The sequence below is a fragment of the Anarrhichthys ocellatus genome, unplaced genomic scaffold (genome assembly GCF_004355925.1).
Source record: "Anarrhichthys ocellatus isolate YVR2014 unplaced genomic scaffold, GSC_Weel_1.0 scaffold18, whole genome shotgun sequence".
Classification (NCBI taxonomy): Eukaryota; Metazoa; Chordata; class Actinopteri; order Perciformes; family Anarhichadidae; genus Anarrhichthys; species Anarrhichthys ocellatus.
In genome coordinates this window covers 3,882,160-3,905,706 of record NW_022280048.1, presented here as the reverse complement: position 1 = coordinate 3,905,706, position 23,547 = coordinate 3,882,160, and the positions used below count along the sequence as shown (strand labels likewise).

At 43.5% G+C, this 23,547-nt stretch overlaps 1 protein-coding gene across 11 annotated transcripts in view; it reads left to right on the top strand.

The window, feature by feature from the left end:
* The window catches only part of LOC116388797 (unconventional myosin-XVIIIa-like), a 59,248-nt gene extending 38,641 nt beyond the window's left edge, over window positions 1-20,607 (top strand). For 9 of the 11 annotated variants that reach the window (XM_031856991.1, XM_031856988.1, XM_031856987.1 and 6 more), the window contains 17 exons: window positions 580-707; window positions 890-1,044; window positions 2,000-2,123; window positions 2,247-2,447; window positions 2,726-2,836; window positions 3,340-3,444; window positions 3,637-3,783; window positions 3,989-4,102; window positions 4,943-5,059; window positions 5,502-5,585; window positions 8,041-8,178; window positions 9,197-9,382; window positions 9,481-9,620; window positions 10,266-10,310; window positions 16,505-16,627; window positions 17,167-18,589; window positions 20,531-20,607. In XM_031856991.1, coding sequence (XP_031712851.1) covers window positions 580-707; window positions 890-1,044; window positions 2,000-2,123; window positions 2,247-2,447; window positions 2,726-2,836; window positions 3,340-3,444; window positions 3,637-3,783; window positions 3,989-4,102; window positions 4,943-5,059; window positions 5,502-5,585; window positions 8,041-8,178; window positions 9,197-9,382; window positions 9,481-9,620; window positions 10,266-10,310; window positions 16,505-16,627; window positions 17,167-18,574 — 3,326 coding nt within the window. In that variant the 3' untranslated portion in view covers window positions 18,575-18,589; window positions 20,531-20,607. The remainder of the gene's footprint in view (window positions 1-579; window positions 708-889; window positions 1,045-1,999; window positions 2,124-2,246; window positions 2,448-2,725; window positions 2,837-3,339; window positions 3,445-3,636; window positions 3,784-3,988; window positions 4,103-4,942; window positions 5,060-5,501; window positions 5,586-8,040; window positions 8,179-9,196; window positions 9,383-9,480; window positions 9,621-10,265; window positions 10,311-16,504; window positions 16,628-17,166; window positions 18,590-20,530) is intronic. The other 2 variants (XM_031856992.1, XM_031856990.1) reach the window with 1 other exon arrangement.
* Window positions 20,608-23,547: the final 2,940 nt, after the last annotated feature.

Sequence of the window (23,547 nt, the reverse complement as noted above, 5' to 3'; positions counted from 1 at the left end):
AATGAGAAAATAATCGTTGGGATCAGAGCCGGTGGCCCTGCAAGTTGTCATTATGCTATATATATGCTAATGAGCATCACTGATGGAGGAGCCGGTGTTGCTATGTGAAGGAGAAATGGACAGCCTCTAAAATGATAAGGCTTGGAAATGAACCTGAACCCGAATATCTGACTGGCCGCTGTTATGGTAGTGATAGCCTCTGACAGCTCCAGAATTAGGGTCGGCTAAGAACTATGGAAAGTGCCACTTAGACATGTCCTACTCTAACTACTATTGTGGTGTGCTCTGAATTCTTACCTCAGGTTTATCCGAGATTAGAGGCTGCTTTGTAGTTTCCTGTTGAATTTTTTGACCTCAAAAGGTCGGGATTTGATGAAAGGCGTTTTCTTTTTCTGAAAGATTTTATTATTTTGGTTCTTGAATCTGATAACCATCACAGCCCTGGCAGTGTACTCCATAATCCACAGCATCCATCATCACTGAGCTTTTGAGTCTGTGTACCCTGCTAGACCTGCTTCAAAGGCAGGAGACACCCAAATGTCACAGAGACATTTTATGAATTGCATGTCTTCCCTCCAGGAGGCGAGTGGCGGATAAAATACAACCGAGCCATTCGTGAAATGGACTTCACCAAAAAGAAACTCCAGCAGGAGTTTGATGAGAAGTTGGACACAGAGCAGCAGAGCAAAAGACACCTTGAGAGAAGGGCAAGGAACTCTGTTTATAATCCTAAATCATTAAACAAATGAAGTTTATCATAATGTTTGGCTACCACACATGCACTTGTTGCCAGTTATAGAAATGCAATATGCATTTAACTATCAAAAAAAGAAGAATAGAAATGTTGTGTGTTTGTTTACATGTGTTTGTGTGTGTGTGCACGCTGCAGCTGGCTGATTTGCAGACAGATAATGAGGATGTGCAGCGCTCTGTGCAGCAGCTGAAGAAGAAGTGCCAGAAACTGATGGCAGAGCTGCAGGACACCAAGCTTCACCTGGAGGGCCTGCATAGTCGCAACCATGATCTGGAGAAGAAACAGAGGAAGTCAGTAGCAGTTTCTTTGTCTGCCTGTCTGTCTGTCTGCCTGTCCTTCTTTCTTTCATAAACTTCCTTCTTTTCATGTACACATAAATACAGAGAACATATTGCTCTTTTCTTCTTGAAAGGCCAGGCGCAGACACTCTGACCCACCCGGCAGAACACTAACGTTTTCTTTAATTTGACTGAGATGTTCTGTAATCTGTGGAATTGCATTAGCTGAGAAAATGACTCAGACTTTAAGCACTTGAGAAGCTACCGCTGTGGCAGAATGTGATCTCTCCCCTGTGGCTAATTGAAGATGCTCTGTGGGTGAAATTATTTTCAGCTACGCTTCAGAGAGAAAAACAGGGAATTACAATGAGCTGACAGCATGAAACACTTAGCTGTTAAGTTCACTAACCATAAGTGTTTCTGTCTCAGACAACTGAATAAAAACCTTTTGCACATTACAACCCAATTGTAAATTGATTGCTAACGGAAGGGGACAACAGTTAAGCCTGAAATAGAGGTAGCGCTGATGTTGACCTCTGTGTCCAGATATGGCCTCATAGGCTCAACATCTGCGTGTAGCAGGAGTTAGGGTTAGATATTGAATGACAATTTATGATGACAAATGACTTGATGTACCAGTTTTATCTACTACATCTCTTGTAGCCTTCTGCAAATTGGCACCATAGACTGTATATAAGCAGTGGACGTACTAGTCACCATGACGTCACCGATTGGTTTGTGGACTGCCGTTTTGAAGCCTCGAGTAGAAATAATGCAAGTTTAAGTTACTTAAGCATTGGCTTCACTTTTTAGAACCAGAGGTTGCTGCCCAATTGGCACTTATTACAGATATACAGTTTACTATTATGCAAAATTTTTCAGCCCTTTGGAAACCTACTCTCATGTACAATTACCATTTTGCTAAGAAGTATATTTGTGTATGTGTGTGTGCTTGTGTGTGTTCCAGATTTGACCTAGAGCAGAACCAGGCTCAGGCTGAGGTACAAAGAGAAAGGAGCCAGAGGGAGAAGCTGGCTCGAGAGAAAGACTTAATGACTGGTGAGATGTTTAACCTTCGCCAGCAGCTGCAGGTAAGCCCCTTTACACTACACTATGGCCTCTCTCAGGGACTACATGTCTGGTCTCTCCGCTCTCTATTTGACATAACTGGGCTGGTCCAGATGTGCGTTTTACTGTATCTCTTCCGCCTGCAGGACAAGGACAATGACTTGTGCGCCGTGAATATGAAGGTGCAGCAGCTGGAGGCCGAGCTGCAGGATCTCTCCTCCCAGGAGTCGAAGGATGAAGCCTCATTGGCCAAGATCAAGAAGCAACTTCGCGACCTCGAGGCCAAGGTGAAAGACCAGGAGGAGGAGCTGGACGAACAGGCTGGAACCATCCAGATGCTGGAGCAGGTAGAGGGTGATGCAGTATGGTGAAATACTTGAGTTTTTACTGCTCAAAGCTGCTTATATCACGCTATTCAGTGTTTCAAACTCCAAACTGTAATTCTCTAAGTCCCGTAACTTAACAAAAAACTGCCTTCAAAAGTAGCAACCTGTTTAGGAAATCATTACATTTGAGTCTCTCATTTGTCACAGATGGTAAAAATCTAATTTTGTTCTTTTGTATTTTTATGTGTGTTGTTTTTCATCTTTTCTGTTGTATGTGTGTGTCCCCGTCATGCACTCAGGCTAAGCTGCGGCTTGAGATGGAGATGGAGAGGCAGCGGCAGACCCACTCTAAAGATATTGAGAGTAGGGATGAAGAGGTGGAGGAGGTCAGGCATTCCTGCAGTAAGAAGGTGGGTGCTGCTCATTCTCACTCTTACACATGTGTATATTATTTTCTAAACATAGCCTCTCTATCTTGAACTGACGATTGATCAGCACTGAGAAACACACATTTGTAATCACAAAAGTTCATTGTACTTAGAGATCCATGCAACTTAAGTTATTTCAAGTTAATGTTGGTTGTCTAATATAATCATTTTAAATTACAACAATATCTAAAAATCTTACATCCAACACAGTACATGCATATTAATAACAAAATGAATACAACTTGGAGGAGAAATAGTGCTTGCATTTGTATCTTTATGAAAAGTGAAAACTAAAATATCTGATTTTCAAAGTTGACGGATCTAGAGGCTAGCAGATCGGCTCGGGGGGGGGGGGGGGTCCATTTGTCATTGATGTGCGAGAGCAGCCATGTCTAACAGGATGGTCGATGGTGTGTTCTGTCTGACTCTGTTTATCACTGATCATCTGTTTGTGCATCGTGACACTCTGTTCCCGTGTCCTGCAGCTGAAACAGATGGAGGTGCAGCTGGAGGAGGAGTATGAAGACAAGCAGAAAGTGTTGCGTGAGAGACGAGAGCTGGAGTCCAAACTGCTGAGCGCCCAGGACCAGGTACCTCCGTCACTCCGCCTCTGGTCTCTGTTGGCGCGGTTAAGTGTGCGCGATTTAGTGTGCACCACTTCTATTTTGATGGGAAAGAAAACTGCTTTTGGGTCTGGAGTGGTGGCGTGGGACTTAGAGGGCGGATAGAAAAACAGAGAGTTCGTAACAATACTGGCTAGAAAGGTGTGTTTTGTGATCCAGGTGAGCCAGAAGGATGTGGAGACAGAGAAGAGGCTGAAGAAAGACCTGAAGAGAACCAAAGTCCTTCTGACTGATGCACAGATAATGCTGGACCACCTGAAGAGTAACGCCCCCAGCAAGAGGGAGATCGCCCAATTCAAAAATCAAGTACGCCAACACTTAAATCTGTCTCATACTGATAAAACAAAAACACACACTTCTTGAATTTGGTCTGGTCTCAGGGTACAACTACGCCCAGGTTGTTAAATCCTCATTCCTCTGTAATAACCGGGATAGCTCCTTGATCTTGGCCTACTAATGTTTGCCCCTCACCTCCTTGCGGGTACCTTTTCCTCCCTCCTGTTTCTCACAGCTGGAGGAGTCAGAGTTCACTTCGGCGGCAGCTGTGAAGGCTCGAAAGAGCATGGAGATTGAAATAGAGGACTTGCATATCCAAATGGAGGATGTGGTCAAAGCTAAGATGTCGGTGAGTTTTCACATCTGTAGCGTGGGACTGCACACATTTTTTTTTTTTTTTGTTTTTTTTCTAACAATGCGTAAACAGATGACTTTATAAAATCGTTTATGTTAATGTTTCTATACCCTTCCTTTGATGAGCAAAACAACCAACGGTGTTTAATTAATGGAGGGCCTTGGCCTCACAGGCTTTCACCCTTAAAAAAAATGCAGCCGGGCTCTAAACATTAATATGCATGCATCATAAATCTATGGTGGGATATTAAAATAATAAATGCCCTTTGGCTTATATCTGATTTCAACGTTTTTGCTCTAATGGATAAATAAGCTTTGTCGAATTTTAAAATTTTTTTCCCCCTCTCTCCATCTGCTCATTAATGGCTGTCTCATGAGAGTACTGCCTGCATGTCAGACTCGTAGACTGACGATGTTTGTGTCTCTGGGGATGGCACACACAGAGCGCTGTGTGCCGGTGCTTTGCTTGTTAATTGCTGCATTTATGGCAAGGAAAGCTCTTGTTAATGTCTCAGATTAGAGAATGCATATTGAGGGTCTGAATCCAACCCCCCCACCCCCGAACACAGAGGAGGAACTCTAAACAGGACATCGCCAATATGCTGCACTGGCTGCACCTTTCCTTGCCTAAATGAGCCAATTGATTATCTCCAATTGGTCTCATCCACCCTCAGCCAGAGCCCCCCGTCCAGATTGCGTTTCACTGCCATCAGATTTCAGGACTGCCGCGGCCTGGCCAGCTAATGACCATTTATCATATTCAATAGCTTATGAATAAGACCTGTCATTCTATACTAAAACGTGAGTGTTTCCTCCTCCTCGTTTTGTCCTCCAGTTGGAGGAGCAGGTCAGCCGTCTGCAGAGAGAGAAGAATGACCTGCAGTCTCGTATGGAGGAGGATCAGGAGGACATGAATGAGCTGATGAAGAAACACAAAGCTGCAGTTGCCCAGGTAACCCAACATGCCTAAAACCTCCGTGAACAGTTCGAGAGCCTTGAAAATATGAATTACTTTTGTTGCATACTTTTGTACATTGCTCCGACCAAAATCAGACAAAAATTCCTCTAGTTTGAGAAGTTGCGGGGTACCGTCTGTAACATCGACGTTAACATTCTGTTCCTTTCTGCATGTTTAAGTCGAGTGGCTTTGAGGTTTGGAGGACATGTTGCCCTCTAAACACAGTGTGCGCTCTGCAATCAGGGCGATGCAAGCTGTTCTGCAGCAGATCACACGACAAATGATTTGGCACTGAAGTATAACATTCATTCACCATTTTACATTCCATTATTTTTAATAATTGAAACATACATCGACATAAACCTCCTATCTCACACACACACATATCCTAATTCTCTACTAACTTTGTGGGTGTGTGTGTGTGTGTTTGCACTAGTCTACCAGGGACTTGAGCCAGATCAGTGACCTGCAGGCCCAGCTGGAGGAGGCCACGAAGGAGAAGCAGGAGATCCAAGAAAAGGTACAAGGAAGTATTCAAAAGCACTACAGCCGCCTGCCAGCAGGCACCCACCTGCTGCCTCGACACTTCTCTCTGATTATTGTGACCAGAAAAAAACTGCTCCGTTTCTGTGGCAGCTTTCTTCTCAAAAACTGCATTGCAATTTGCATTTAAATAGTAGGAATCAGCAAAGATTTAGAGTCAAGGAGAGAAATTGTTGTTTTTTGCCTCTCAGTATTCGTACTTAAAGGAAGGGTCATGTACATAACCTCGGCAGATTGTCTCCATGCTTTAACCAATTGTTTTAAACCAAAAATGAAAGCACTCGTTCCGGTCCTTTCTACGATCCTCTATAAACTTGGTGCAGCAGCTTCTGTCTCAGCGATTTCTCTCATCGCTGGTCTCCTTGGTTTGCCAATGCATCATTTTTTTATATTTTGAACATCAGAAAATTCTCAGGGAAATAAGAAGGTGGCAATAGGGAACATCATCGGATGTCTTATGTGATAAAAGAATTGGACACAAAAACCTTCTTACTGCACTCTGATACGACAGAATGGAAAAACAGTGAAGATGCCATTTTACTCTCAAACATTAAAAAATTCTCTCACAACAGATGCACACTGCTTAGTCATGCAGGAAATGTCAAACTGCTGCCCTGTGACTTTTGTATTTGCTCGCTGCCTTGCACACTCGCACACTACCGTGAAGAGACGAGTGGCCCTGAGATATTCATTTGTGTGTCATTCCAAGTACAATGACAAACTCGCATGAACATTTAATACGCACTGTGCTGTGTTCATGGGGAGTCCATCTTTAATGTTTTTGAAACAACGCTTTAGCTCTGGCATGAGTAAAGGCTGTAGTTATGTGCTTTTTATACGTATTAACAGTCAAAAGAACTGATATCCGCATGTGAGACCCCACCTGCAGGCTAACCAGTCTCTGCATGACCCCTAGATTGAGGTTGACATTTGTGATTCAGAGTGAAATATCTCTCAAAAACTAATGGTTGGATTGCCATGACATGCACTTCCATGTAACTGTTACAAGAGATCCATTAATTCCTCACCCAGCACCATCATCAGGTCAAATGGTGAGCTAATATGCAACTGTTAGCATGCTAACACAGCCTTTGGTAAACACTAAACCTGCTAAACAGCATGTCCATTGTGAGCATGTTGGCATGCTGCGCAACTGGCTTACAGCTCACTCTTTGAAAGCTTAGCATTTGAATAACATGGCGGTCATAAACCTCAGTGTGATTTTAGCACGTTTCTGGGCCGATTGGTTTAGTTGCTGTATTCTGTGGTTGAGTCGTCAGCTAAATGATCGAGGCTCGACATAAATGTGTATTCATGTGGTTAAAAAGGTTAATGCACCTGATTCAGGCCTATGTTGATAATAGTGCTTTTATAATAACAGTGTTTTTTCAGAGGATAACCTCTAACATGTCACATGTGTCACGCATTAATGAATGCTCGCTTTCTTTGTTGACGCTTTTGTTTCCCAAATGAATTTCCTCATGGGCCATCAAAGCTGAATTTACAGAGAATATGGCAATCTAGTGCTTTGTTTGTCTGCACATTACACACGCTCAGGCTCGGAGTGACTGGACTCTCGGAGGGCGTCTTCCTTTAAGTGTTGACATGCAATTAAATAAACCAAACCACCTGCCTTGGAACAGAATGTGTTTCAATATAATTCCACTAAAGGACAGAATTGAGCTCTTGCCACCCACTAACAGCAGACCCTGTTTCTATTAGATTAAGATATACGCATGCCAAAGCTTTGGTCCACTTAGTTATGTGCAAAGCCCACCCATCAGAATATTTTTGGCTACATTAGAGAGACACAGCAGGCTGTTAGGCATTGTTAAAAACTGCCAGAGAAGGCGGCGATAGCCATCTAAAGCATCTGACCTTGAAGTGGTTATCTCATCCCCAGTAGGAGGGGAATCTAGCTTCTTTAGTAATATCAAAGGGAAACTCCAAATCCTCCGTGTCTCAGATGCAAAGTCCCCCATTAGGTACTGCCTTTTAGGCCGGTTTTCCCCCTTTTATCAGTCATGAGAAAACAATTCAGATGGAACAAACGTGCTTTGCATGAAGCTGTGCTCTTTCCCAAAGCCTGTGAAATTGCTGTGACTCGGTGCTACTAAGCCCTGAACCCCGAGCTCTTCTATTGACCATTTGTGTTAAGATGGGGGGGGGGCTTATCTAGTGCTCATTATTCAGGCTGGATGCTCCATATTTACATGTACCAAGATGGATTCAATTTGTGCAAAAAAAAAAAAAAGTTGAAAAACTGAACATTAATTTAGTTTTAATACACATATACACATAGCATCAGCGTAAAGTATTCCTAAGTCATTACTTAAGAGGAAGTGGAGATCAAGAGGGAGGTGTGCAGTCAGCGCTAATAGTCCTTAGGGAGTGATTGTGTGTGTGTGTGTGTGTGTGTGTGTCTCCTCCAGATTCATTCGCTGCAGAGCCAGCTAGAGTTCCAAGAACAGTCCATGGTGGAAAAGTCTCTTGTGTGCCGTCAGGAGGCCAAGATCCGTGAGTTGGAGACCAAGCTGGAGTACGAGAGGACACAGGTCAAACGCTTGGAGGTGAGATAAAGACTTTGTGAACCTGGAAACGCAAGTTTGACATTTGTTTCTGCATTTATCAAGAGCAAGAGATGATAGAAAATTGAAGGTATGATCCCTTGCATAGCTCCAGATCTTGGAGTTGCTGGTTAAGAAAAGCATCCGTCAGGGAATGGATGTTTTGATTCATAATTGAGAAAAGTGCCAAGCTTGACAAGTGTTTTTAACCGTCATCCGAACTCAGAGGTATACTTTGTCATATCTCACAGGTGTTTTATTCGATCATTTGATTTGATTTCATTACTTTGTCAATAATTGTTTTCTTAATGACTTACTCTAATTGTTTTCTGTTTCTAATTGAATTAGTGCTTTTTGTAAATACCAATATATTGGGGTCACAAGCACCCAATTCCACACAATGCAGCTTTATAGATGGAACTATTTATTCTTTCAGTTTGTTTTTGCCATGGGCCCCGATATAATGTGTCACACACTCATTTTGAATTTGAGACAGACACAAACAAATCTAAATTACATTTTTTCAACCTTTATTTTGACAGGGAGCCATACCAAGGACATGGTTTTATATTGAAAGACACATAACACAAAATAGTGTTTGAATGATTGTGGGTTTTCAATTATGTTATGGTGGGGGCAAAATCACCCCAGTTGGTTTCACCATATAAATATAACACAAATAATATTTACTTAAAATTACTAAATCAAAAGGATGGTGCATAAGCTTCTGAGTACTATGAAAGCTGAAACTTGTAAGAAGATTAACTGTACCTTTCCTAAAATAATAATTATCTCTTTGTTTTTCCAGATGACAAAAATTACACAACTAATTACGTTTTGAGAAGAAATAAGTTAGCATTGTTGCTATCCTTCATTCAATAGTCCTTGTTTGTTAAACATGTTGATGGGGTTCGAGACCAACTATGGTGAGCTAGGAACAAACATTTAAGGGTAAATACAGAACAAAGGAGATCATTTTTGTAAGGACAAGTTCACTCAGTTCACCTGGAATCCTCCCCAGACTCTGACGGGTCGTCTGAAGGAGAACCTGGAAAAGTTGACAGAGGAGAAAAACCAACGCGTCGCTGCGGAAAACAGGGAGAAGGACCAGAATAAGCGAATGCAGAGGCAGATAAGGGACATGAAAGAAGAAATGGGAGAGCTGTCCAAGAAGGAGGCCGAGGCGAGCCGGAAGAAGCACGAGTTGGTAAGGCTGCCGGTTGCTGGGGAGACGTGATATGATTCAGCGGCGCTCACACTAGAGGAGGTAACCGTGCTTCTTCTGTGCTGTGACCCATTCAACAGGAAATGGACATCGAGAGCTTAGAGGCAGCAAATCAGAGCTTACAAGTGGACCTTAAGCTGGCCTTCAAGAGGATAGGTGACCTGCAGGCCGCCATAGAGGACGAGATGGAGAGTGATGACAATGACGACTTAGTCAACAGGTAAAGCCCAAATTTAGCCGTCTAAAGAGGGAGATACAATTGCTAGATCTGTAATGTGTGTTTAGTGCATCAGGGGATACTGTGCTGGTAGCTACAATAGAGAACCAGCGCAAGTATCTTTTTTTGGAATATCCTGTCAATCACAACTTGTGTCTTTTCCTTCTCTATCTCCCCATCTTCCTACACCAGATCCCGTCTAACCCCTTTAGTTCTCTGTGAGTCATACTACACTTCGTCTGTTCTCCAAATACCTCTCACACGGTTTCATTCGGCTCCCTGCTTCTGATCTTTTGTCTCTGCGGCGGATTTCCCTGTTTGGTTACTCATTCCGTCTTTGCAGAGGGGTTGAGGGTTATGCTAGCTCTGAGCCCACTAAGGTAAACACTGACTGCAGTAATACAGACCTCTAAAAAAGAGAGACATTACACGCGGCAGCTCTGTTTGAGACGGAGGCCGGCAACAGCGCGAGGTTTACCGAGTCGCTGCTTTACAATGGATAGATATTTCATGTGCGTGTGTAAGTGTAAAGCTATTTATTTGCTGTTATCTCAGCTGGTCGTCTTTTTGCACTGTTGTTTGTGTATCTCACCTTCTCTTTTTTTCTCCCCCTTGTTCCCCCTTTGGTGTTTTCAACACTTCTGGCAGTTTGCAAGACATGGTGACAAAATATCAGAAAAGAAAGAACAAAACGTGAGAATGGAAAAATGCATCCTTTGTTTCTGTCATAATGGTTGTTTGCAAGTTGTGGTGTTTTTTTTTCTCACCCGTTTTCAACCACAAGAGAGAATAATGCAGTATTCCTTAGCCTCTCAGTCTGTGTTGTTCACAACAACGTTGCGAGGAGAAGTCACTTTAAATAGAATGGAAAGCTGTGTCTGTGTTATACATCTCACATAAAAGACAGCTTAAAAGGATGGCCCTGGTGTTTTGTTTAGTTTCATTTTATTTTGCGCCAAGAGCTGTCCAGAGGTGTCGGTACACAGACGGCCTCGTTGGAGACTTCAGGGCTTGTTTTACTACCTCCAAAAGTTGTTTGAAAAATATGATGGCACACAGAAGAATTTGCAGGATGTTAAGAGGAAGCGTGAACTAGAATGGTAAATATACGACACCGCCATGCTCCTCTAAAACGCTCTCACTGCTGTAGAAGATTTGAAAAACAGCAAAGTGTTTCAGACCTGGGGTAATACTGCATCATTGTCTCCATGAATCGTTTTCTATCAGACGTTTGCAGCCTCATCATACACTTTCATCATGCATTTGCCTGGATTTTTACCCGTCTTCTGCTCCGAGGTGGGTTTTCCAGCGCATATGCAACAAGCCTACATCTCACCGAGTTTGTACGAGGAACGCACTGCACACTATTTTCATTTTATGATACATTCATGTGAAATCAAAAATAGAATATGTGAACAAATTTCCTGTATCGGCTACTCGACAGTTGCTTAAGAAATCTCTTAAATTAAGATGAATTGATTTCATTTGCTGATTGTTTTTTTTCTTTTGGCCTCCGTATTGTAGACATTTCTTTCTACTTCTCTACAATTATTTCATGCCGTTTCCTTCAGTTCACAGATAAGAAATGAATATGGACCGAGATTTATCTGTAGGATTAATTGCAGCACAGCCTGAAATCAAAATCAAGTATTAAGTTTAGACATGTGCTTCTGCAGAAATATTGAACTAAATAGATGTACCATTACTGGTAGTTAACTACATAAATATATATATTTTTGTGGCTGCCTGGCACTGGAGGAGAGTAGAAAAGAGATTGTTGAATTTAAGAATGTACGCGCAAAACGGTGGTTGTTTTTATTAACAATCACAAGGAAACAGAGGAGAAGAACTGAAGTCCCAGGAAAATTAACAAAGACGATAAGATAAGCTGGAAAAATAACTGAAATAATGTGGCCTCACAGCAAAGTGCTACAAACCACAGCTCTCCCACAGTGGATGGCTTTATATACCCCTCCTGGCCCCGCTCTAATTGGACTGAACCACTGCATGGACGCAGGTGGCCAACGAGGCACAGGTGTGCTGACTCAGCCTGACAACAGTAAGACGTGTGGGGAATATGGGCTGGTGAAAACGAATAGAGGGAACCCTTTCATTCTATACATTTTCAAAGTGTGTCGTGAAAAGATGATCTGTGTTGTGCCCGCTACACAGACTTCGTGTGGTGGGAGAGACTTGCACGTGCTCTGGAAGACCTGAAGCGTGACCGTGTGAGCGATGCTTGTGACTGTAAAAATGATTGCAGCCCGGCACGTCTGTCCACGGCTGCACAGTCAGCAAGTGTTGCAAGGCAGTGACGGCACAGTGCGCCACTGAAAACATTACACCCAAAAGCTTGGCTGTAGATGTGCACTAACTCAAATTTCATAGCACTGTGAAACATTTAACTTTAAACACAAATGTTCACCTTGTCTTCCCTGTCAAATGTGTTGTGTGAATGATCATTAAGTTCTTTTGACTGACTGAATTCCATTTTTCCTTTCAGTTTTTATGCAGTGAAAGGATCCTTTGTGGCACGTTACATCATTTAAACCTTCATCAGAGCGGAGTATTCAGTTTGTGGCGGATAAACCCGTCCATTATTTCCCGTTTTAACCTCTGATTGCCTCTTCACAGCGGCATGGCATTGCGCTCGTTATATGCTTTTTTTTTTTTTTTTTTTTCATCAGACAAACCGGCGTGTACCAACGCTCTGCTTTTCATTTTGTGCAACTCGAGGAAAAGAGCGACGCTTTTCCGTGTTATTTAATTACCTTCCCCCCCCCCTTCTTCGACATCATTGCATTAGCAGCATGGGTGAACAATAATGGAGGGGATTCTTTTCTTATAATTATGAAGTGGATTTTCCAGATGATTTACATTACTATTCAATACGTTTTTGTACTCAATGCTTCAAAAACAGAGGTTACAATAGCTGGATTATTCATATTGTATGGAGAGATAATATCAGTTCCCAGCAGGGTAGCAGGCTATGTTAAAGTACAGAGGTAACATACAGTGGGGCAAAAAAGTATTTAGTCAGCCACCAATTGTGCAAGTTCTCCCACTTAAAAAGATGAGAGATGCCTGTAATTTTCATCATAGGTACACTTCAACTATGAGAGACAGAATGGGGGGAAAGAATCCAGGAAATCACATTTTTTATGAATTAATTGGTAAATTCCTCGGTAAAATAAGTATTTTGTCACCTACAAACAAGCAAGATTTCTGGCTCTCACAGACCTGTAACTTCTTCTTTAAGAGGCTCCTCTGTCCTCCACTCGTTACCTGTATTAATGGCACCTGTTTGAACTTGTTATCAGTATAAAAGACACCTGTCCACAACCTCAAACAGTCACACTCCAAACTCCACTATGGCCAAGACCAAAGAGCTGTCAAAGGACACCAGAAACAAAATTGTAGACCTGCACCAGGCTGGGAAGACTGAATCTGCAATAGGTAAGCAGCTTGATGTGAAGAAATCAACTGTGGGAGCAATTATTAGAAAATGGAAGACATACAAGACCACTGATGGTCTCCCTCGATCTGGGGCTCCACGCAAGATCTCACCCCGTGGGGTCAAAATGATCACAAGAACGGTGAACAAAAATCCCAGAACCACACGGGGGGACCTAGTGAATGACCTGCAGAGAGCTGGGACCAAAGTAACAAAGGCTACCATCAGTAACACACTACACCGCCAGGGACTCGAATCCTGCAGTGCCAGACGTGTCCCCCTGCTTAAGCCAGTACATGTCCAGGCCCATCTGAAGTTTGCTAGAGAGCATTTGGATGATCCAGAAGAGGATTGGGAGAATGTCATATGGTCAGATGAAACCAAAATAGAACTTTTTGGTAAAAACTCAACTCGTCGTGTTTGGAGGAGAAAGAATGCCGAGTTGCATCCAAAGAACACCATACCTACTGTGAAGCATGGGGGTGGAAACATCATGCTTTGGGGCTGTTTTTCTGCAAGGGGACCAGGACGACTGATCCGTGTAAAGGAAAGAATGATTTTGAGTGGAAACCTCCTTCCATCAGCAAGGGCATTGAAGATGAAACGTGGCTGGGTCTTTCAGCATGACAATGATCCCAAACACACCGCCCGGGCAACGAAGGAGTGGCTTCGTAAGAAGCATTTCAAGGTCCTGGAGTGGCCTAGCCAGTCTCCAGATCTCAACCCCATAGAAAATCTGTGGAGGGAGTTGAAAGTCCGTGTTGCCCAGCGACAGCCCCAAAACATCACTGCTCTAGAGGAGATCTGCATGGAGGAATGGGCCAAAATACCAGCAACAGTGTGTGAAAAGCTTGTGAAGACTTACAGAAAACGTTTGACCTCTGTCATTGCCAACAAAGGGTATATAACAAAGTATTGAGACTTTTGTTATTGACCAAATACTTATTTTCCACCATAATTTGCAATTAAATTCTTTAAAAATCAGACAATGTGATTTTCTGGATTTTTTTTTTTTTTTTTTTTTTTTTCTCATTTGGTCTCTCATAGTTGAGGTATACCTATGATGAAAATTACAGGCCTCTCATATCTTTTTAAGTGGGAGAACTTGCACAATTGGTGGCTGACTAAATACTTTTTTGCCCCACTGTATAATATAGGACACTGCAAACTATGCTTTCATCACTGTTATTCTTTCACATTTAGTGCTAATTTACCTTCTTTTTCTATCCTTATATAATTAGCTAATGTTGAGCAGATACTTTAAAAACATGGTGTTGGCACCACAAGTGCTAAACCGATAGAACTAAGCCATACGAGATTTGATGCCGAGTGTAAGTATTTGTGACAAAGATTTACAACCAGTGCAGGCCAATTGTCAGAAGCTATCAACGTTCACTTCTAAATTCCTGAGGCTTGTTCGTATCTGCGAGCCTCAGGACTGGTTAGCTAGTAGTGTGGGGCCACGGACAAATCGCTTGTGACACCATTTGCACAGCACTCAATTGCTAGCCACCTTTTATTTTGTGTGTGGGAAGAGGGAGATGATTTAGCTTTGGGCTGGTTTCAGTGTTTTGTTTTGTGATACATCATGTTAAAAGAAGTCACAGTATCCCAGAGATGACAAATTGGCAGCAGGTGTCATCAGCTTCAGAGTATTAATGAACCTATTATGCTGTTGTGGCGAGCCGTTAATCACTTGCGTTTAGTATGCAGGGTTGATGTAATAGCTGAACTTGGACTCGATGTTTTTTACTTGCTGCCGCTTTAAGCTCCTCTCACACTCAGGTTTTCTTATAGAACATACTATAATCAGGCCATTTAGTCTCTCTGGAGTCACCATTGATGCTCACCAGAAAGCCGGGTCATGAGTTCGATGATGAGAAAGTTAAATGTCTTAATGCTCTTAGAAAACTAGAAGGCCTAAATACCATTCAGTCCAAGTTTCTGAGGCTTCTCCTTATGTCTCTGCTCTCTCCCTCTCAATGCTCACACACCACTGGCACCGCCACCACCCCTCTTGTGTAAGAAAAAAAAGAATAGCTTTTAGGCAGACAACCGGAAAAAAAGAAAGAAAGGAGCAGAGAGGACACTTTGTTCTCTGAGGAAACATGACTGAATGTGTGACACAAAGCTTGGTGACAAAGGAAATGGTACGCTGTTCACTGAGAGACCTACATAGATGGATATGTGGACAATTGATAGAGCTCAGCAGTCTGGCTGTCATCTCGCAGCTCTTTGAATATTGTTTACTCCTTAAAAGCATTTTTTTTTTTTTTTTTTGCAACATGTCCCGAGGCTCAGATAGATAAGCTTGTCCAAATTAGAAGATGTGGGTTTGAAAATTGCAGCTCCTCTCTTAAAGCCCTGTCACCATCGCCACCATTTGTCCTGCTACAGTGTGTTTAATATACGCTCCGTTGTCCTGCTCCGAAACCGAAAACTAAAGAATGGAAAATGTCATTTTCACACAAGTCGAAACTAGTTTAGAGCCTTCTGAACATATGCATCTCCGTGCAATTTTACACCTGTCCCTGTGAATGTGAAAATTAATTTTCACACATCATGTAGCCAAGGACGACGGTGTATGTAGCACTGAAGTTGAATGCAGAGTGTCCTCAAACAGATGGAGGATAACATTTCGACCATGACCGCAGTATTGACTTTAGAGGTTACGCCACTCTGCCCTCCTCTTCCTCACCATATCCTGTCACCTTAACAGAACAACGGGATGCATCATTTAGAAATATCACCCTGGATTTGAAATGAACGAGACCTGACCTTATCCAGGTGGGATCTACCGAGCTTTTTCATCGGGATCCACAGGTCTCTGTTTATTGATTGTTATGTCAAGCGTAAGGCCCCCGCGGCTCTGCCTCATGGCTCCGCTCCAATAACAATCACCAGGAGCAGGTGACATGCCACACGGATGCTAGCAGCCCAGAACCAGCCAAACAAGTTAATTATGCCTCCAACAGCTTCATCTACATTCTGCCGAGATCACTCATCTGCGTCTGCGGAAAGTTCTGTCGAAAAAAGCATCTTGATTGTGTTATTTTTGTCTCACATCATCGTGCTTGTCTGGGTTGTCTTGCATCATACTGGCCTTTTAATATGACAAGAGAGGGAATACAACTGTAGCATTACTAACGGAAAGCTTGTGATGTGTGAAAACTAACTATTTTGCCTGCGTAATTCCTGTGATGTTAGGCTGCATAGAATATTCACATAAGTCATTTTGTCCAATTTATTGTCTTAAAATCTGCCTGAATTGATACTGAATTGTTGCACAAAGCAACTTAAGGCAGTTTATTTTAATATTATCAATTTAAAGGATTAAGGAAAAATGTAAACAAAAAAAAAAGACTTGTTAAGATGAATATTTTTTGCTGTGTTGTGTTGGAGTCAAACTCGAGCTGATTCTGTTTCTCCGCAGTGGGGATGAGACAGAAACGGATTCCGAGGTGGAGGACCGCGTGGACGGGGTTAAGTCTTGGCTCTCCAAGAACAAAGGCTCCACCAAGAACCTGTCGGAAGAGGGGAGTCTGAAGAGCACCAGGTCAGTGCCCGCATCCCTGTGCATCACGACAGATGACCATGTACATGCCCGTGGTGACGCAGTGATAAATGTAGACCAGCCTTAAAAAAAGGCCCAGGATTACCCAGGGCCGTTTGCAACAGAAGGATGGGTATTTCATGTGATTAGGTGTCGTCTCTCTCTCCCTGTAATCTGTCTAATGACAGGAGGCGGAACGGGGAAGCGGCTGCTGTCAAATTTATTGAAGTGGCCCGTGGCCAGTTGGCATGGCTGCTTAATGACGCCCCTGCCACAGTTAGATAGATCTCCTCGCTGGGAGATTGCCACACTTTCTGCAGTGTATACTGTACATAACAGCAATAGACTCTTGACTGGTCCCAAGGACAAAATGAAAAATGTAATATTCTGTCAAGGTACCAAAAGTCTCTGTTACCACATGTTGCATACAAATATAGATGGCAACAATTTAGAATTTCTTAAGTATGCGGTTATCTGATTTTTTTCCTCTATTTGTCTTCTGTTGGTTGTCTCTGGTGTCAACTTATTACGTAACCTTTTAGATATTCAGCAAATGCCGATACCAAGGAGGTGAAAGAGGGTAAGGAGAAGATGAACAACGGAGGTAAAGACGGCAGAGAGGTAGAGCAGAACAGATCAGTGTCTGTCATGAGTTCCTTAAGCTATAGGAAGCGTTCCAACCTAAAAGACTCCATAGGGGGGACAGGCGATGACAGCTCCCTGTTCAGCACTCTCAAAGAACAGCCTGACACACCAGACCAGGCCTCCATGCGCAAAGCCAAGTCTAAGTCTGGAGCGCTCCAGGAGGATTGGAAGAAGAGCCAGGCGCAGGAAGACATGGACGACAAAGGCTCCGTCATCTCCCTGGCCTATTCTGAAGCCACCAGCAGAGCCAGGAAGGGCCTGGAGTCCCGCTGGACCTCCCGCAGCAGCCCTGAATTTGATAAGGACTCCATGGCGTCCTCGGTGGCTCCCAGCAGGATGTCCACTCGAAGGAGCCTGCTGGACATGGACGATGACAGTAAGTCGACGATCAGCAGCGTGAGCCGCTCCAGCCCCCGATCGCTGCATCGCAGCAGTTCCTGGAAAGACGACAAACGCAGCGGCTCGCGCCTGTCCGTCGCCCGCAGCTGTGGCCTCAGTGAATTCGGCCTGCATGTGGATGACTGCGACGGCCACAGCGTGGCCTTCACTGAAGGGGGGACTTCATCTTTCAGTCCCCGCTCCCTCAGTCGCAGCTTTTCGACCCCGGCCCAACCGCGCTCCTCCGACGGGAATCTGCCGGATTCATCGGACATCAAGATGGTCACCCACCGCAACTACTTGGACCCCGACTTGGAGGCCGCCATCAATGAGGTGCTGAGCTTCAAACCCATTAAGTTCAAGCGCAGCAAACTTGACGAGTCGAGTGGAGAGGAAGAGGATGAGAAGAAGGGGCCAGGAAGCCAGGACGGTAGGAAGAGCGGAGAAGACGAGGGTAGCACATCCAGCCTGCTTCGCTCCGCATCAAGCTCTGCTCTGGACTACACCAACCGGCCGTCCAGCACCCTGAGCACCAGCAGGTCCCGCGGTCGGAAAGTTAAGAAAAGCAAACTCTCGCCGTCCGACGACGACGACTCCTCCTCTTCAGACGACCGTCGCAGCAGAAAGAGCTCAAGGGGGAAGAAGGGCAAGAAGTCCAAGAAGAGATCTAAGAAGAAGCAAAGTGAGTCGGAGGATTCCTCTTCCTCCTCAAAGTCGTCCTCTTCCTCCTCCTCCTCCTCCTCCTCCCACTCGACCGTCTCCTACCGCAGCTCCAGCAGTGTCAAAAGGGCCCCGAAACAACCACCTGATGATGACGAGCAGGAGCCTGCACGTCGTGGGCCATCAAGCAAGAAGGATTCCCAGAAGAAGCAGAAGAAGGTGGATAGCCTGGTGATGAAGTACCGCTACAGGCCTGACAGTGACTGATGCCGTCAGTGGAAGGTGATGCTCGGTGTGATAATAACCCAGGGGCCTGGCATATCCGAGACTGACCCAGGATCTCTCACTGAATGCACTAACGCAGTGTGCTGTGTGTGAATGTTTTGTATTTATTCTGACTCGGATACACGAATGCTGACTTGTATTGTACTAGATAAGCCCTCGCTACGTTTTTCAGAAGTCACATTGGCCAATTAGTGCATGCCACCGATTGTTTTCCCTTTTGCTCCTGACAACATTCGTCCATCAAAAAACGCCGCCAATTTGCTGTTGTAGTTATCCCCCTAGTTTGCACTACTGACACACTCCGGGTCCTTCAGTCTTATTTGCAAATGTCACTATTAACAGCTGCGGATGCATTTTATACCGTAATCCGTCATTACAATTCATTGCCGATTTACTTTGCTTCATGTTTATCAGAAGCGTCGTCAGCCTTGTAGAGCAGTGTTCCTCTCCTGCTTCCATTCTTCAGAGATGGATTGCAGTGTTTCTCCTGACGCTGTGTTTGATGCTCTCACGCGGTGTTGAGAGAGGGTTCTCTGGCTGTGGCACAAACGGATGTTGGCAATTAGGCGAAAAAACGAAATGACACCAATTGTTTGCTTTAACATGTTAACTGAGCAGAGTTCAAAGAGGTGTGACAACGCTGCTGAGATGACTTGAAGTGAACACTTTGCATCACACTTAAAACGCTGGCTCTTAGCTTCAAAAGCCTATCTGTTTCCAGAGTACTTTCACTGATAGTTTGAGCATCTCTGCCTCCTGTGAGAATTTTAAAAAAGCGAGAGAGCGGGCTTGAGGTTTTTTTTCTTTTCGCAAGTGTCCTTGAACATGTTTGCCTCTCTCGTTAAAAACTGGCTCTCCATGTCTTTAATCACTGCAGAGTGAATGAAGACAGTTTGAGTTGACTAAAGGTGGCACTGGCACATGTGTGGCCATGTCAGCAATGTGACAGTTTACAACTCAAAGCACTGTTTCACTTTTGGAATCGCAGTGTTTGAAAAATGTAATCTGTAACACCACCAGAGAGCTTTTCCACGCTACCAGTTTGCCGAGAGCGCTGCTTTCTATAGTTCACACAGTCACAAGGCAACAACAGTTAACCCCCCCCCCCCCAAAAAAAAAAAGATGAAAACACCTTCAAATTAAGTGTCGCCTTCGCAGCAGATAAACACGCCTGTAAGTTATTTCAGTTCTCATTCATAGCCTCACTGATAACACTGGCGTGCAGCATTTGGTACGGCAGAGCACTTAGGCCCCTTTTCAAATATCCAATACTTCAAAATGCATCTCACAGTGGGGGGGTTATAGTATTGAAAGGACACTTTTTGAATGCTTGTTTTCCTTTGGGTGTGTATTAAAGGGCAGTGGTCATGTCAATGTGGATGTATGAAATCCCTGCAGGTGGAATTCAAGGTACCGCGTTGATTGCTTGTCATGCCATGTGTAGTCATGACAACATGATCTAAGGATGCAAGGCCCTGCTTTGAAATGACCTTTAACGCGGCCGGTAGAAGCGACAGAGTTATGCTGATGCCTGACATTTGCCTTGTTAACTGCACACACTATCTACTAACATGTAAACACTGTCTTTGTGTTGTTAAAAGACGAGAGTTCCTTGTGTTGATTTCTGTGGTTTAATCCCATTAACAGTTTCAGGTTTGCTCGTGGACCAAGAATATGTGCGATGCATTGTTCCTATATATATGATGACAATGTGCGCATATGTTAAGCATACCTCGTGGGATATGTTGTTTACTGCCTGGTGTTTGTGTAATCTCACAGACTAGATTGCTTTGTTTTGTTTCCCCATGCCATCATTTTAATCCTCTAGTTTTATTTCTACTGTAAGTAGTGATATTGTGTGTGTGTGTGTGTGTGTGTGTGTGTGTGTGTGTGTGTGTGTGTGTGTGTGTGTGTGTGTGTGTGTGTCGACCCCTGCAGCCCTCCTGTGTGCCGCAGACACCGGAGTCTTGGCAGATCTGATGAAGAGGATAACGCGGACAGAGACTCAGGCAGGCAGTCGACGGGGCGGAGCGGCAGCGAAGGCCCGCTGGCAGAGAGCGCATCGTAACCCAGACTCGGGTCACCTCGGGCTTTTTAGTGACACACAGGAGGGGAACCATTCTTTCCCCAAATCCAGCTGCTTCCAGAGGAATGGACAGAGAAGACGCACACTGCTTTCAGATAGATTAGTCTGGGCTTTAAAAAAAAAAAAAAATCATATTTCACTTAATCTCATCATGAAGTGATGCTGCTCCCCATGTGCTTTTCTGTTTCATTTAACACAGTGTTTTGAATAAGTTAGTTAATACAGAGCAGGGAAGTTATATCAGAAGAACTTCCTGGCGCTACTTAAATCATAAGAGCTGCTTTTCAGGCAAATATGAGCCCTCCTCTGCACTCTCCTCTGACTTTTCAGATAGCTCTGCCAAGAGGATTTAGATAAGCCTGCTCTGGCTCACGCTCCTCCAAGAAGGTCTGACCAGCCATTAAGACTGTCTCCTCTTCCCCCCCCCCCCATCTCCATTAATGTGGAATATAGCGCTTTGTAGGAGTTAACCCATTTTCAATTAAATATATTGCTGTAAGTTTACATGTGGCTCTGGTGGCAAGTTAAGATGTCCATCATCAAGCAATGCTATAGGTCATGATTGCTGACGTCAAAGTGAAATCATTTCGGAAAATAAATTCCTATTTGAACCAAGCTGTTATCGATGCGGCGCATTGAAAAGGATTTAAATGTGTATTTATATAGTATACACAGATATATAATATTATATGTGGAATCAAGGCCTTTACATGAACTGAATTCAAATGAATTACGATTTTTATAAAGCTAGTGAGAGAACTATTTTATCAAGATAAGGCTTATGTCATATTTCATGCCGCAATTAGTTGGCTCCTGCCGTGCTTTTGTCCACTTCTGTCAGATTTCTCAAGGCTCAAAGGGAATGTGTCTGTTTGCTATTATAAATGAGCTTTCTCTCGAGCTTTCCAGACCTGCATTTTCCAGAGATGCATTTTCTTTTCTTCTTTAAATGCACAAACACTGGACTTCTACTGTATAGCATGAATTAAAGCTCCTTTTAATGTTGAATCCCGCAGAATGATATCCCAGTATAAGCATGTTCATTTCGATGATTCGGTTGCATGTTTCTGCTACATGTGTACGGTGCAGATTGTTGTTTTTTTGGCCATATTGGTTTGAGCAGTAAAATAATAACACCCTTTTCAGCACAACATGGTTCTTCCAGTTTCAAGGTGCCAAAAGCAATGATCATTAAACTGGTGATATTTTGCATGTGAGAAAAATTGGGGATGTTAGAGGTTATCTGTCCATTATCGGCAATAAGCAGCACTCATATTGCGATAGTGAGTCATCCCCAGGCTGTTTTGACAGGGTTTCCATGTCAGGCTCTTCATTTATTTGTACTCCATTAGCCGTCTGTCTACTCTGTATTTGATTATCGCCAAAAGTTCCCATAATCTAAAGCCAGTCTGCTCTTATATTTCAATACCTTTTTTCTTCTTTGTAGCTGTCCAGACGCACATGAAACTCGCTGGTTATTTCTATATTTGGCTTTACAGATGATTGTGAGCTTGTGAATTTTAAACTCTATTTAAATCGCATGTAGGGAGATTTAAATGACAAAGCACATACGGAATATGTGCATGCGGACTGTCTGCCTGTGTGAAAAGAAAAGCTTCAAGCGTCTGACTTTCTATTTGCATATTGTCTCAGAAGAGGCTAATCTGCATTTCATGTCTTATTTTCTCCCCTTTATTTGTGCTTCACATGAATATTAATGTGGAACACAGGGAACTTTGATGTCAGTGATTCAAAATAGACTTGTTAACTGAAAAAAAAAACCAATAACACATTTTGAGTTGCATTGCCTCCAAGTTGGAGTTGCTGGCATTACACATAGTGTTTAAATAAGTTTGTACACTTTTCAAAAGGCTCGCCTATTTTCATTATTCAACCGATCATTTGTGATATGAGTGATTTTGGAGTTTTTAGATAATAAATTTGGCAGAATCAATGTTGGCTTGCTGTAATTGCATAGAGGTGTAATATGGATGTGATTCTGTTTAAAATCCACCGCCGTGAGAGAAAAGGAGGTTATGGAGGCAGAATGTTTTTTAGTGTTGTGTTTTTTTTTTTTAGCAAAACAAGCCATTGATGTGTCTGATTAATTTTAGCTCATGCACCCCAGAGTAACTTCTCATCACACCCATCCACTCTTCCCAGGAGAGCACACGCGGAAACAAACAATTCATTGAAATGATTAATTCGGAGCCGTTGGAAGACTGAATTGCTCGCGCTACCTTGCAACACGCGGGGTTGCTAAAAACGTGTGCTACACAGCTAAGCAGTTAAAAAAAAAAACAAAAAAAAAAACAAGCTTGGGGCGAATTCAGAGGGGATGGAAAACCCGAGAGCAAGCGCAGTGTTCCTCCCCACATCAATCTCTGTTCTGCATAGGTGAAGCTTACCGAGACTCAAAGGGATTGATGGTTTTAGATTACCACCTTGGTTGACATTCACACTTGTGCGTGTTTTGCTTTAAAGAATCCCTTATTTATCCAACCAATCTGTAGTCGTCCTCATCCCTGTACACAACCTGTTCTGGCGCTTCACTCGGTTCCAGGGAGCGTTTTCTGTAATTTCCCCTCACTCGCGTGCACCCTGTGGGTGGCTGCGTGCGTCTGCTTAAAGGCTTTCCATTGAGTGACAGATTAAATTCTGCTCCCGATTTCGGCTCCAACACTGTTTCACAAGCCACTGGAGCAGGAAGTCATTAGCTCGACAAAGCCAAGCAAGTCTGTGTTTACCGTGCCACCCTCCCTGTTATTTCGACAGAATGGTCCGGCCGCAGACATCTGCTGCACTGCAAGTCTGATGCGGCGCCTTCACGGACAGGGCTGCCCTGTGCGCAATAACGTAGAATGTCCTA